This window comes from Myotis nattereri (assembly GCF_964212035.1).
Source record: "Myotis nattereri genome assembly, chromosome: 17".
NCBI classification, from domain to species: Eukaryota; Metazoa; Chordata; class Mammalia; order Chiroptera; family Vespertilionidae; genus Myotis; species Myotis nattereri.
This window is the reverse complement of record NC_138092.1, coordinates 10,826,041-10,839,469: the sequence shown is the minus strand read 5'-3', so window position 1 is coordinate 10,839,469 and position 13,429 is coordinate 10,826,041. Positions and strand designations below refer to the sequence as shown.

The window sequence follows — 13,429 nt, the reverse complement described above, 5'->3', positions numbered from 1 at the left end:
ATGTCATTCGGGAAACTGGTCCCAGACCAGCTCCTTACCTACCTGATGGGACCCAGGGCTTTTCAGTTTCATTTGCTAACACCACAGATCCAAAGAGCACTTGGCTACGAGACCCCTCGAGCCTGGCCCCCTTACGTGCTGCTTAAAAATGCCCCAAACACCATGTGTGGGAGGTGAGGTGGGGAAGTTCAAGCATCAAGTTGCAGTGGCCATGCTCTTCTTGAGGCATTTCCACTGGAATGGGCCTTATCATTTGGTCTGGCCCTGCCAGGCAACCACAGGTCAGGCTCAAAATTCAATAAATCTAGGAGCTTTGTCTATAGCAACATAAATGTATATTAAATATATTATGCGGACGGATCATGAGAATTCTCGCTTCATATTACAGTGTTTTACAAAGTATCATACTTTAAAGAGATATTAGCTTGTAAGAACATGTAATAAATAACTTCAAAATGCAATGGGTATTTAATTTTCAAGTGTGTCTTTAACACTTATGTAAAACGTTTTTTGTACTCGTTCCACAGTAACTTATCTGGCCACTGGGTAAAGCTAGCAATAAAACTACTGGTCAGCAATGTGTTGAGTGAATGATGTTACAAATATCCACATGGCCCTTGGCAGGAAAAATGTTTCCCCACCCCTGGCCTGGAGGCAAAACATTATCTACTCAGATTAGAAATCTGAAAGGCCTTCCCTCCCCGGTCCCCTTCTGTTAGAGAGGAATAAGGTATATCACTTAGACTGGGATTTTATTGGTGACTGAACTTGGGACAGGAGAAAAAGGGAAAATGGGCAGAACCGCTACATGTCAGCATGCCTGATGTGGCACAGTAAACGAGAAAAGCAGAGGGCAGCCTAATGTTCTACAAGCAGATGGAGCCCGTGCCTGGAGACATTCTTTCATTTTCGACAGTGGACTAGAAAGGGCTACCATCCCTTCCCACCCACTTACAGCCAGACCCTGAAGGTGGGCATCAGCCCTCCCGATGTCTAAAATGGTTTCTTACATGGCCATCTCCAAAGGAGTCTTGTGAGGATCGAGTATGCCAGTGTGTCAAAGCGCTCTCAGGCCGCTCAGCACGGCATCACCACCCATGCTGCCTGTTACTGTTGTCTCCTCTGACCCCTCTCCCGCCCTCTGTGCGTAGTGTTTACAGGTGTCACTGGCCCTGCACCGCAGGGAGACGCTTTTCTGAGCCCCTTGAGGGAATGGGTTGAGAATTTCTCATTCAAGGGTTCAGCTGCCCCGTTTGCTAAGCTCTCTCCTAGACATAAGCTCTAGTACCTTCACATATGCCTTTCTTTAGCTTTTCACTTATCTCGCCCATCGTGCTGAAGTCCTCGGCGTAGAAGAGATGCTTGTCCGTGGGCTTGGAGGCAATCTCTTGCAGTTCTTCCTCGATGGCTTTTCCTACCCCGACAGCATACATGGTTATACCTGCAGTGCAGAGAAGTAAGAACAAGGTGGTTAGGGCTGTGTTCCCATGGCCTGGAAGTTGTGTATACTGCACCCAAAGCTAGATGTTAAATGGTGTGATTTCCCTGTCAACCTCACTTTATTTTTTCACCATTTTTATGTTGGCTCTGTGAGCAAAAGACAGGAATCCAAGAGAGGTCTGGGAGCTAGACCACCATCCTGTTGCTTGGCTCTGGGGAAGGTCATTTAACAAATCTTACTTTTTCCTTGAATTAGCCTGTGGATAGAGAGGAAAGAGCTATGGATGACTGAAGGAATCTCCTGGGAGAAGTCTAAGAGACAGGCATTTTATGATTTCATAACAGTTTCTACTTCTCAGTGGTACTGGAGAGGAGCGGAAGTGACCTGGGCCCGGTGAGGCTGCCTTCTGCCCACCGCCCTTGGGAAGACAGAGCCTTGGGAGGAGGTGCCAAGCTGAAAAGGACCCGCAGACCCACAGACTGGAAAGCTCCAAAGTCAGGAAAAAAGAACAAACCAAGAATCAACATTAGATATTCAAAGAGATACGAGATGGCTCCAAAAGCTTTTCAAATGATCAATCATTAGACTCCCTGCCCTGTATACTCTGTATTTGAAAGTAAAATAATAAGAACTTAAGTTTTACTTGATTGTCAAAATTTTTTAGCACTGATATCTTATTATGGCTAATTCATTAAACTAGATATTTTTTAAAAATACACATAAAAATGGCCCTTTAAGCCAAGGGGCAAGAGTTTTGCCTTGTTCTAAGTCTATGTAAGGTCAGTAGTCAAGTTCAGCATACTTGTCTAAGAGCCCAGTGAGTTTATGTACAACTTCCTAAAAAGGATAATTACTATTTTAAGATTGTGTTAGCTAGGCATAGGAATAATTAAATTCATTAGAAGATGTCACTTCAGATACATTTCTCGATTCAAGAACCAAATACACGTGTTTCTCCTACCACCTGCCTTGGGGTGACTTGTGGAAATGTGAGTTGGCGAAAAAGAAAGGTAGATTGATCTCAATGTGACAAATGAAAGGGCCAACCACGGTCTTTGGAGACGGATGCTTTCCCCAGTATTTTGAGGGGGCAGCTCTAGGGGCCCATGGGTTTGACATGAGCTTTTACAAGCCAGTCTAGAAGCAGAGGAGCTGGGAGTGAGCGGACACCAGATGATTGAGGCAGGACACTTCGTGGCTACTCTTGAGCCCAGAAAAAAGGTGTGACTAGTGGGGGAAGCAATATCCCTGCGTTGGCCTCCTTACAAAGAGTGACTGGAGGCCGACGTGAACCAGCCTTTCTGGAGGATGGAGCTCACCCGTGGGCTCGCTGGCACTTCCACTCCTTGTTCACTCAGCAAGCACTAGTCACGCAGGTGCTCCATGCCCAGCACTGGGTCTGGAAAGTCTCGGACGAAGCCCTGTGCCTCCCCTTCTCCGCTCTGTAGGACCTGCTAAAGCCACGGGCCCTCACCATGTTCCTAAAGAAAGTGGCTTTTCCGCAAACAGCTTCACAACCTCAGGTTTTCTCATCTCCCCAAAGAATTCGGACACTTTGCCTTAAGCTGGCTCTACCAACCACCTAGCTTTTGGGTTTCCCTTTTCCCAGGGCCAAACTCCTGTCACACTTCACATCCGCCCACCATAAAGTAACCCCCGTCCCCCTGCATCATACAACTCGGAGAAGAGGCGAGTTCTACTGAGCAGTGAGAGCTTAGTCATAATCTCCTGCAGTTGCATTTTCTCAAAAGCTAACTTTTGCCTCTTGCAAACACAAGAGTATTTGCTCTCCCGAGGCTGTGGTGCTTTCCCCGTTCACTTGCAGTATTAGTTTTGTTTTTTTATTTATTTTTTAAAATATATTTTTATTGATTTCAGAGAGAAAGGGAGAGGAAGAGAGAGATAGAAACATCAATGATAAGAGAGAATCATTGATCGGCTGCCTCCTGCACACCCCCTACTGGGGATTGAGCCCGAAACCTGGGCATGTGCCCTTGACCAGAATCGAACCTGGGACCCTTCAGTCTGCAGGCCAGTGCTCTACCCACTGAGCCAACCCAGCTAGGGGTGTTTGTTTTTTTAAAGTATCAGCCTGGCCAGTCTGGCTCAGGGATTGAGTGTCAACCCAGGAACCAACAGGTCACCAGTCTGACTCCTGGTCAGGGCACATGCCCGGGCTGTGGGCTTGGTTCAGTGGGGGTAGTGCAGGAGGCAGCTTATTGATGAAATTTCTCTCTCATCAATGTATCTCTCTACCCCTCTCCCTCTCTCTCTCTAAAACCAACAAAAACATTTTTTTAAAAAATGAAAAGTTCCACCAGGAATCTATTTTTACCAGTGTTTGGGGACTGTTGTGTATTTATCTGTGGTAAATAGCACGTGTAGGATTGATTCTCTCCACGGGAGGTCACACCCCGGCTGGTGAAGTGCAGTAGATGATTTCTCGGGGGTAGGGTCTGTGTCTGGGCTCATCTCCGTTCTGCAACCCTTCTGCATCCTTCCCGTCCCGTAACTCCCCTGAGGGCCTCTCGAGGGCAGTTTGGGAGAGGTGTGTAACAGCAGTCTGTACCCTCAGAATCTCACCCCGGTGGCCAGCTGTGACCACCACGTGAGCTTAAGCAACCTGAACCTGGAGTGGTGTCCGCCGCTCCTCCATCCACATTACCATTGTCCTTGGCTTTACTGGCCCACTCGGCGACATCGTCCTGAGCCCGTCCATCGGTGAACACGATGGCCGCCCGGGGCACCCGTGCGGAGAGAGGCCTGGCCCCGTCTGCCTGCGTGAAACTCCTCTCAAACATGTGTCTCAGGGCCAGCCCCGTCATGGAGCCCTTGCCCATGTATTTCATGTGGGCCACGGCTTTTTTCATGTCCTTGGCCGAGCTGAAGTTTCTCAGGGTAAACTCCGTGCGGACCTGCGTGGAATATTGGAGCAGCCCCACTCGAGCAGCTTTGGGGGAAATCACCAGGGAATCTATAATCCCAGTGACAAACTGCTTCACGATCTCAAAGTTATCTTCTCCGAGGCTCTTGGATCCATCGATCACAAAGACCAGATCAATTGGGCCTTCGGAGCATCCTAGAAGGACGAAAGGAAAGCTGAGATAGGTAAATGATTTTTAAACAGTTATTTATGCACAAGAGTAGGAGACAAGTACGCTTCATTTGGAGGCACGGCCACTTTGGAGAACCACCTTTGTTCTCGAGATAACATACAGCCATGAGGTGCTGGGAGAGACCACGGCAGAGGCATACACGAGGGAACCAGGCCCCCTGCCCCCTGGGCTCTGACGGCCAGGTCTGGAGGGACTTGCGTAAAGGACACTGAAGGGCCTGTCAACACCCAGAAGCTTCTGTAACTTTCCTCCAGGAGGCTGACCCCACCCAGTGCTGGCATTCTGACAGACAGCGGGGATGGAAATCCTTACATGCAGCTCAGCCAGCACCTTTTCCAGGGAGCGTCACAGTAACCCAGTTTGTACCAGTTACTCTGTGTGCCCCCCTCACACACACACATTTATTCGACAAAAACCTGCTTATTGAGCATGTGCTTCACGCAAGGCAGGAGGCGCAGCAGGACTGCGATGGAGACCAAGGCGAACCCCGGCTCCCCGCTGCGTGTCGTCCAGGGCACCCCACACGCTGGGCGAGAGCTGATCGTGTGCGGTCTCCTCTTCCAGCCTGCCAGTTCCTCCACATCGGGGGCCCTATCTCATTCATTTCTGCATCCCCCAAACCTGGCACACAGTAGGTATTCAACAAATGCTTGCTGACAAAATAAAGGAGGTGGTGTCCATTGGGTAGCACGCCTGTGAGTGCCCTACTGATCTATAAAAACTCAAAAATGAATTATCACTGGGAATTCTTTATCTACACGAAAGCTTTCCAGGCAATGCAGATGGTTGACAGTAAAAGCTTTATGCAAATACTTAAGCAATCCGGGTGTGGAGAGATTTTTTTTTTGTTACTTAGGGCTGCATAAGACATTTAAGGATCCAAATGGATGATCTCATAACATTCTCTGTTATATATCAAGCAGCTGTCTAATCTTTGAACATGAAGCACAATAAATAAACAAGGCACCCACATGCAGAAATATGTCTACGCCTGGCCTGAGTGACATGTTAGTGTGTGTGTGTGTGTGTGTGTGTGTGTGTGTGTGTGTTGGGGGTTGGGTCCCTCTCTTTCTCCATTAAGAGCGTGTCCTCATCACTCACCTTATTGATTCTTTATTAGTGAACGAGGAAAAGGCCAATTCAGAGCTTCACGTACATTCATAGCCTGTTCCTGAATCAACCAAAAAAACAACAACAAAACACCCCACAAACAAACAAAAAGCCGCAGGCGGAGTGCGTGTGGATCTCTGGCAGATTCCAGAAACACTGAAGAGTTTTCTAGCAGCGAGTGCCTTTTCTCCTCTTCCTCCTCTACCCTTTCCTCACAGAACACACCCAGCGGCTGGGCGCACAGAGGGGCACAGGAGCTTCCCCAGGAAATGAGCGCAGGGTGGAGTGAAGGGTGTCGGGGGAGAGGTGCCCGACTTCTGCCCTCGGATCCGGGAGGGCTGCAGCCCACGTGCGGTTGAATAGAACCTTCAAAGGTCGCCTTGTGCAGCCCCCCTGCTGCTGACATCTTCGCAACATCCCTGGCCGGCGGCCATTCAGAGGGCTGAGCACCTCTCCTGAGGCACCCATCCCTCCCCCTGAGGCCCCTCTCCGGACAGCTCTGCCCTTGATGACAATAGCTATCATCTGTCAAGCACTCAGAATGGGACAACACTGGGCTAAGCACCTTTAAAAATATGACCTTATTTATTCTTCATACTCTAGATAAAAAAGAACAGAGACTCAGAGAAGCTAAACTATCTGTCCAGTTCACACAAGTGTATGAATGGGGTTTAAATCCAGACCCGTCTGACCCAAAGTTCACGGTCTTCACTAATTAATCACACGGCTGCCCTGTGGGAAAGCGTCTTTGTCCTCATGCTGAGCTGCAGCTTCTCCCGGGGACCTTTCCCCCGCTGGGGAGGGTGGGGAGGGGAGGAGGGGGGTTAGAAATCATGGCTGAGGTATTTGAATGGTGCCTCAAGCCTTTTTTTCTACAAAGACCCCAGTTTCTTCCTTTATTTTTGACTCATCACCATACTGAGCTTCCTCACCATTGATGCTTTCTAAATTTTGTCTCTATCCTTTTTCTTAATTTTTTTCTACAAGATAATATATGCACATGGAACAAAATTCAAACATAACCAAAAAGTATGTATATATGTGTATGTCTGTATGTGTATGTGTGTATCTGTGTGTGTGTTTGTGTGTCCTCTCTCTCACCATACATGGTACGATAGAGAGAGCCTCTACGACATATCAATGGTAATATACTATAAAAACCATTGAGCTCCATGCTTTTTTCAGCTAAAACACCCTGGGAATACATCTAGAGCTGCTTCACTCTTAACAGCTGTATAGTATTCTACTGTATAGCTGAACCATAATTTACCTGATCCGTCTCTTGTGGATGGACATTGATCTTGTTCCCAAATTTTTGCTGATACAAACAATACTGCACAAAATGTTCTTCTATACAGTCTATAGCTTTGGGAATACATGCACATAGTCATTGGATAAACTCCGACAAGCTGAATTGCCTTTAAATAATTGCCAAATGGTCCTTCTAAATGTTGCACCAATTCAGACACTTACTCCCAAACCACATTAAAATAGAAAGCCAAGTTCAGATCACTTACTCTTGCACCGTCTGCCATCCTCAGCTAGAATGAACCCCTCTGAGCATTTGCAGATGTAGGAATCGCCACGATGAACACAAATGTGCTCGCAGCCATGGTGGGTTGACTTGCAGACATCCTTCCCTGAGGAAAACGCAGAGCCGAGCAATCCCATCAGCGCAGATACGAGTTGGGTTGAATAGTCATGTCCAGAGAGATCACGGAAGCGATCCATTTCCCATCTCTGCTCAAACCTCCTCTATGCATCCCCTTTCAGTCTAATGCCCAGGACATGGGGAGGGGACACACCCTGCAGAAAGCTCTCACTCCCCCAAGCCTGACTGGTAGGTAAGATGGGTGACCGGTGTCCTGAATTTATTATTAATTTTTCGAACTGTTTGACCTGCACTGGATTTTGATTTTCCCAAACTACTGATTTTTCCCCATAGACATCCCCAGCACTCCTGTTTTAATAGCCTAATCAATATTTCTCTTTTTAAACTCTTCAAAGTAGTTACAGCCCTTTGATCTTCACGATGTCCCGTGATAAAAGGAAGGCAGGAATAACTAATGTACCGATGTACAATGAAAAGGCTCAGAAAGTTCCACAGATGCCAGAGCGCAGCAAGCTGAGGACACGGATGAGGCACCGTCCGGAGTCCTCCCCCTCCACGGCGAGAAAGCCTGTGGCTCTTTCCTGTCATTAGCTCCCTAAAGGGGAGGTTTCCTCCAAGCACGCTGTACTACAGATCCCTCCAGAACAGCGGTTCTCAACCTGTGGGTCGCGACCCCTTTGGCGGTTGAACCACCCTTTCACAGGGGTCGCCTAAGACCATCCTGCATATCAGATATTTACATTACATAACAGTAGCAACATGACAGTTATGAAGTAGCAACGAAAATAATTTTATGGTTGGGTCACAACATGAGGAACTGTATTTAAAGGGCCAGAAGGTTGAGAACCACTGCTCTAGAACTGGAATGGAGGGATTTGATTTAGCAATTAAATTCCAAAGGTAGAAGTTGTACCAACTAAGCAACAAATGTGCTGAGTGAATAAATGGCGCCTGTGTGTACGCTTGCATTTATAGAAATAGAAATAAAAGCAGGCGCCAACGGCTTGGGCAGGCATACTGGGCAGAATTGTAGACATGGTCTCCGTAGAAAGGATGCTGCTCTGTGGGGGGCAAAACAGGACCCTTCACGAGCCCTGCAGGGCTAGGCCAGGGTCCCGCAGGCACCCTGAGTTCCCGCTCAAGGTAGGAGCCCTTCTTGCTGGTAGAAGAGGAGAGCAATGAGTTACATCTAACCCAGCTTTGCTGACACATGGCATGACCCCAATTACCTCAAAGGAGTATGAGGAAATTCCCCCAAATCCACCGCAAAAGCAAATGAGTTTATTGTGCCTTGATGTAAAAAGGGCCATTCTGCCCACTGGAACAGAAGGTCACAAAAGCAGGTAGACAGTGTTGAAACCCAGCCCCTCCCCTGCCCCAAAGTAGGATTAACAGCTCAGAATCTCACTGTGGAGAAAAATCTTTGTCCTGTGCTCTTTTTTTTTTCTCACCCGAGTATATATTTATTGACTTGAGAGAGGAAAGGAGAGAGAAAAACATCGATTGGTTACCTTCCCCACGCACCCCAGAACCTAGGAATCTGCCCTGACCAGCAATCAAACCTGCAACCTTTCGGTGTACGGGATGATGCTCCAACCAACTGAGCCACCCAGTCAGGGTGCCCTGTGCTCTGCCAATGCCCACCTCACTGAGCTCGCGTCCTGTCTTTCTTTGGGTACTGTGATGGTTAATTTCTGTGCTACGGTCAAACAGCAGTCTAGATGTTGCAACAAAGCTACTGTTCAGATGAGATTAACATTTAAATCAGTAGACTCTGAGTAAAGTAGGGTATCTTCCATATTGTGGTGGACCTCACCTAGTCAGTAGAAGGCTTTAAGGAGGGGAGGGAGGAACCCTAGCGGGTTTTGCTCAGTGGATAGAGTGACAGCCTGCAGGACCTGGTCCTGGGTTCGATTTCAGTCAAGGGCACATGCCCAGGTGCCCAGGTTGTGGGCTCGATCCCCAGTAGGGGGCGTGCAGGAAGCAGCCAATCAATGATTCTCATCATTGATGTTTCTATCTCTCCCTCTCCCTTCCTCTCTGAAATCAATAAAAAAAATATTTTTTAAAAAAGACTAATGCCCCCCTGAAAGAGAGAACTCTGCCAGCAGACTGCCTTTGGATTAGAACTACATTAGCTCTTCCCTGGAGCTCCAGCCTGCCCTGCAGACATCAGACTTGCCAAACCCCATAGTCATATTCTATCCATCCATCCATACATCCATTCACACACACACACACACACACACACACTACCTTTACTTCTGAGGGCCTCCAAGAAGAAAACGCACCATAATTAACCTCTGATCCCCAGGACGATGGCTCACAGAGGTTCTAACGCAGTCCCATGAGTAGCCAGGCACTGTGCGAGGCTCTGAGCACCCCCAGAGCTCCTGTGAAGAGGGCCACCAACGGGGAGAGGATGAAAAGCAGCAAAGAGCCTGACGTCTTGGGACCTCGACTGAGAAATTCCTAACAACTAACGGTCTCCTGTCCTGATCAGGAGCAAAACCCTTCAGAGTGCCCACGGCGGGAACTTGTCACTGTGACGTGAATTGCAAAGAAAGAGCTTTAAGATTAAACGAAGTTATATAACCACATCCCACAGAGGGACAAGTTCAGCTCCACTGGAGGTCACTCACTTCTGCAGCGTTTCCCGTCCTCGGCCAGCCGGAAGCCCTCCGAGCACTTGCAGATGTAGGACTCCCCGCTGTTCACACACATGTGCTCACAGCCGTGGTCTACTGCTTGGCAGACGTCTTTCCCTGAGGACAGCAGAGCAACTTAAAACAATTTCATCAACGTAAAGTTTCCCCAGCGTCACCTCAGAGGGTCCATTCATCTCAGCCCCAGGCTCCAGAGTCCCCTGAGCTCAGCGGCCCGTGGGGAGGAGGGTGAACTTGAGGATGAAGTTCGGGGGCTCTGATGTGGCCTAACTCAAACCTCCTCACTGTCGTCACCGTCCTCACTCACCAGCATCTAATTCAGCGTCTCATAAAAATGCAGTCTTGCCAGAACCGGTTTGGCTCAGTGGATAGAGCATTGGCCTGCGGACTGAAGGGTCCCAGGTTCGATTCCGGTCAAGGGCATGTACCTGGGTTGCGGGCACATCCCCAGTAGGGGGCGTGCAGGAGGCAGCTGATCGATGTTGCTCTCTCATCGATGTTTCTGGCTCTCTATCCCTCTCCCTTCCTCTCTGTAAAAAAATCAATAAAATATATATATATATATATTTAAAAAATGCAGTCCCTCACCAGCTTTCTGCAGATGCAGTTTCTTCTATCGGAAGGGAAGCACTTTTGGTGTTTACTTAGGAAATTAAACCTCCATTTCGATGAGCAGCACTGAAATCTAAGTTTGGCCTTGTCCCCGACACATGACTTGACTCAGTCTCGTCACCCTCTGGAGCCTTACCTCTCCTGTCTGAAAAACCAGAGCAGTCGTTCCGGTTACCCATCTCTGTCAACATGGCTTGCCCTTTGAAAAGTGCCCTGAGCAGCTTGAGAAAAGGTGATGGATAGGGATGGAAATCCCTTGCTCAGCGTCACACTCCCCTTTGACTATACGGAGATGGGACTTGGCCCATCTAAGAGGCTCTGCTTTCTGAGGCATGAGAATGGCCTCCTCACACGGTGGTCTCTCTGAGGGATCTGTGCTCCCGGAAACAACAGCATTATTAGAAATAAAGAAACAAAGGCGCAGAGAAGTTAAGCAACTCGCCCACGTAATAAGCGGCAGAGACAGAAGTTGACAGAACCCTGGGTTCCAGACTGTACGTCTTCCCGTGAAGCCATGCTACTAACCCACTGCCTCTTGCCTCAGGCATTAGTGAGCAACTTCCGTTATAGCTCTGGCCATGACTCTTCTCCTTTGTGCATTTGCTTGTGCTCTTTGTACTGGACTTTATTGTTTGTTTTTTTTTTAATTAAATCTTTATTGTTCAGATTATTACATTTGTTCCTCTTTTTTTCCCCCATAACTCCCCTCCTCCCAGTTCCCGCCCGACCCTCTGCCCTCACTCCCCACCCATTGTCCTCATCCATAGGTGCACGATTTTTGTCCAGTCTCTTCCCGCATCTCCCACACCCCTTTCCCCCCCAAGAATAGTCAGTCCATTCCCTTTCTATGTCCCTGATTCTATTATAATCACCAGTTCATTCTGTTCATCAGATTATTTATTCACTTGATTCTTAGATTCACTTGTTGATAGATGCATATTTGTTGTTCATAATTTGTATCTTTACCTTTTTCTTCCTCTTCCTCTTCTTAAAGGATACCTTTCAGCATTTCATATAATCCTGGTTTGGTGGTGATGAACTCCTTTAGCTTTTCCTTATCTGTGAAGCTCTTTATCTGACCTTCAATTCTGAATGATAGCTTTGCTGGATAAAGTAATCTTGGTTGTAGGTTCTTGGTATTCATCACTTTGAATATTTCTTGCCACTCCCTTCTGGCCTGCAAAGTTTCTGTTGAGAAATCAGCTGACAGTCGTATGGGTATTCCCTTGTAGGTAACTGAGTTTCTTTCTCTTGCTGCTTTTAAGATTCTCTCTTTGTCTTTTGCTCTTGGCATTTTAATGATGATGTGTCTTGGTGTGGTCCTCTTTGGATTCCTTCTGTTTGGGGTTCTCCGCGCTTCTTGGACCTGTAAGTCCATTTCTTTCACCAGGTGGGGGAAGTTTTCTGTCATTATTTCTTCAAATAGGTTTTCAATATCTTGCTCTCTCTCATCTTCTGGCACCCCTATAATTCTGATGTTGGTACGCTTGAAGCTGTCCCAGGGGCTCCTTACACTATCCTCGCATTTTTGGATTCTTTTTTCATTCCGCCCCTCCGGTTGGGTGTTTTTTGCTTCCTCGCATTTCAAATCATTGACTTGATTCTTGTGCTCCTCTGGTCTGCTGTTGGGAGTCTGTATAGTATTCTTTATTTCAGTCGGTGTATGCTTAATTTCTAGTTGGTTCCCCATCATAATATCGAGGGTCTCATTAGTTTTCTTGTAGATCTCATTAAGTTTATCGGCGGCTTCTAAACAGTTCTTGAGAGACCTTAAAAGTGTGGTTCTGAACTCTATATCTTCCATTGACAATTTTGTCCTGTTTCTTTGTCTCCGCATTTTGTTATGCTTCCTTGGTGCACCCCCTAGTGGTCTTTGTGCGCAGTCTTGTAGTTAAGCCTTGATTGTTGTAGCTAATACCAGGGAGGGTTTGACCTCCAGGCCAAGTGGCTATGAGAATCAGCTGTGTCTGCAGTGAGAGAACTTCTGTCCTCTAGGGAGGTGCTAATCTAGCCTTTGCCTGAGGCTATCCGGCAAATGCCTCTGAGCAGGGCTTGGGCGGGGCGGGTCGCACAGGATCAATAGGGTGGGCTGGAGAGAGCAGTTATGGCGGCTCTCAGTCCTGTCCCCAGGGGCTCTGCCTCTCTGAGTCCCAGGAATGGCTGCAAACCTCGGAGAGAAAGCTGCACTCGCTCTGACCGAAGCCAGGCAGTCCTGCTTCTCCCGTTTGAGTCTGGGTCCCTAGAGACTTGCCCGGATCTGGAGCTCAGAGTCTGCGACTCCCTCCCGATTGAAAACGCCAACCACGCCCTCCGCCGCCAGCCCGCTCCGTGCGCGAGCTCCGCACCTCAGAATTTGACTTCAGCACTGCGCCTCCTCTGAGTGTCCGTATGCGTTTCTCTTTCCTCCTAGTTGTAGGACTTCCACTCAGCCAGTGTTCCTGTGGTTCTCGGTGATGTCCGTTCAGTCTTTTAGTTTCACTTTTGAAGTAGTTGTTCAAGGCAGCAAACTCCGGCGTTAACCTATGCCGCCATCTTGGTTCTCCCCTGGACTTTATTGTTTAGGAGAGTTTTAGATGCACCGAAAAATTGAAAAGATAGTACAGAAAGCTCCCGTAAACCCCCATTCCCAGTTTCCCCTATAACATTTTCATTTAGTGTAATACATGTTATAAAATTCACAGACCAATATTGATACAACTAATATCCACTAAAGTCCATAGTTTGTTTGCATTTCCTTAATTTTTTTGTTGAATAAATATTTGTGTTGATTTCAGAGAGAAAGGGAGAGGGAGAGAGAGATAGAAACATCAATGATGAGATAGAATCATTGACCGGCTGCCTCCTGCACATCCCCTACTGGGGATCGAACCCA

The 13,429-nt window shown here is 47.7% G+C and overlaps 1 protein-coding gene across 2 annotated transcripts in view; it reads right to left on the bottom strand.

The window, feature by feature from the left end:
• The window catches only part of MATN2 (matrilin 2), a 113,653-nt gene that overhangs the window by 3,262 nt on the left and 96,962 nt on the right, over positions 1 to 13,429 (bottom strand). For both annotated transcript variants that reach the window (XM_081111110.1, XM_081111111.1), the window contains exons 12-15: positions 9,922 to 10,044; positions 7,185 to 7,307; positions 4,107 to 4,520; positions 1,289 to 1,441 (exon numbers count right to left, since the gene is read on the bottom strand). In XM_081111110.1, the coding sequence (XP_080967236.1) occupies positions 1,289 to 1,441; positions 4,107 to 4,520; positions 7,185 to 7,307; positions 9,922 to 10,044 (813 nt within the window). The remainder of the gene's footprint in view (positions 1 to 1,288; positions 1,442 to 4,106; positions 4,521 to 7,184; positions 7,308 to 9,921; positions 10,045 to 13,429) is intronic.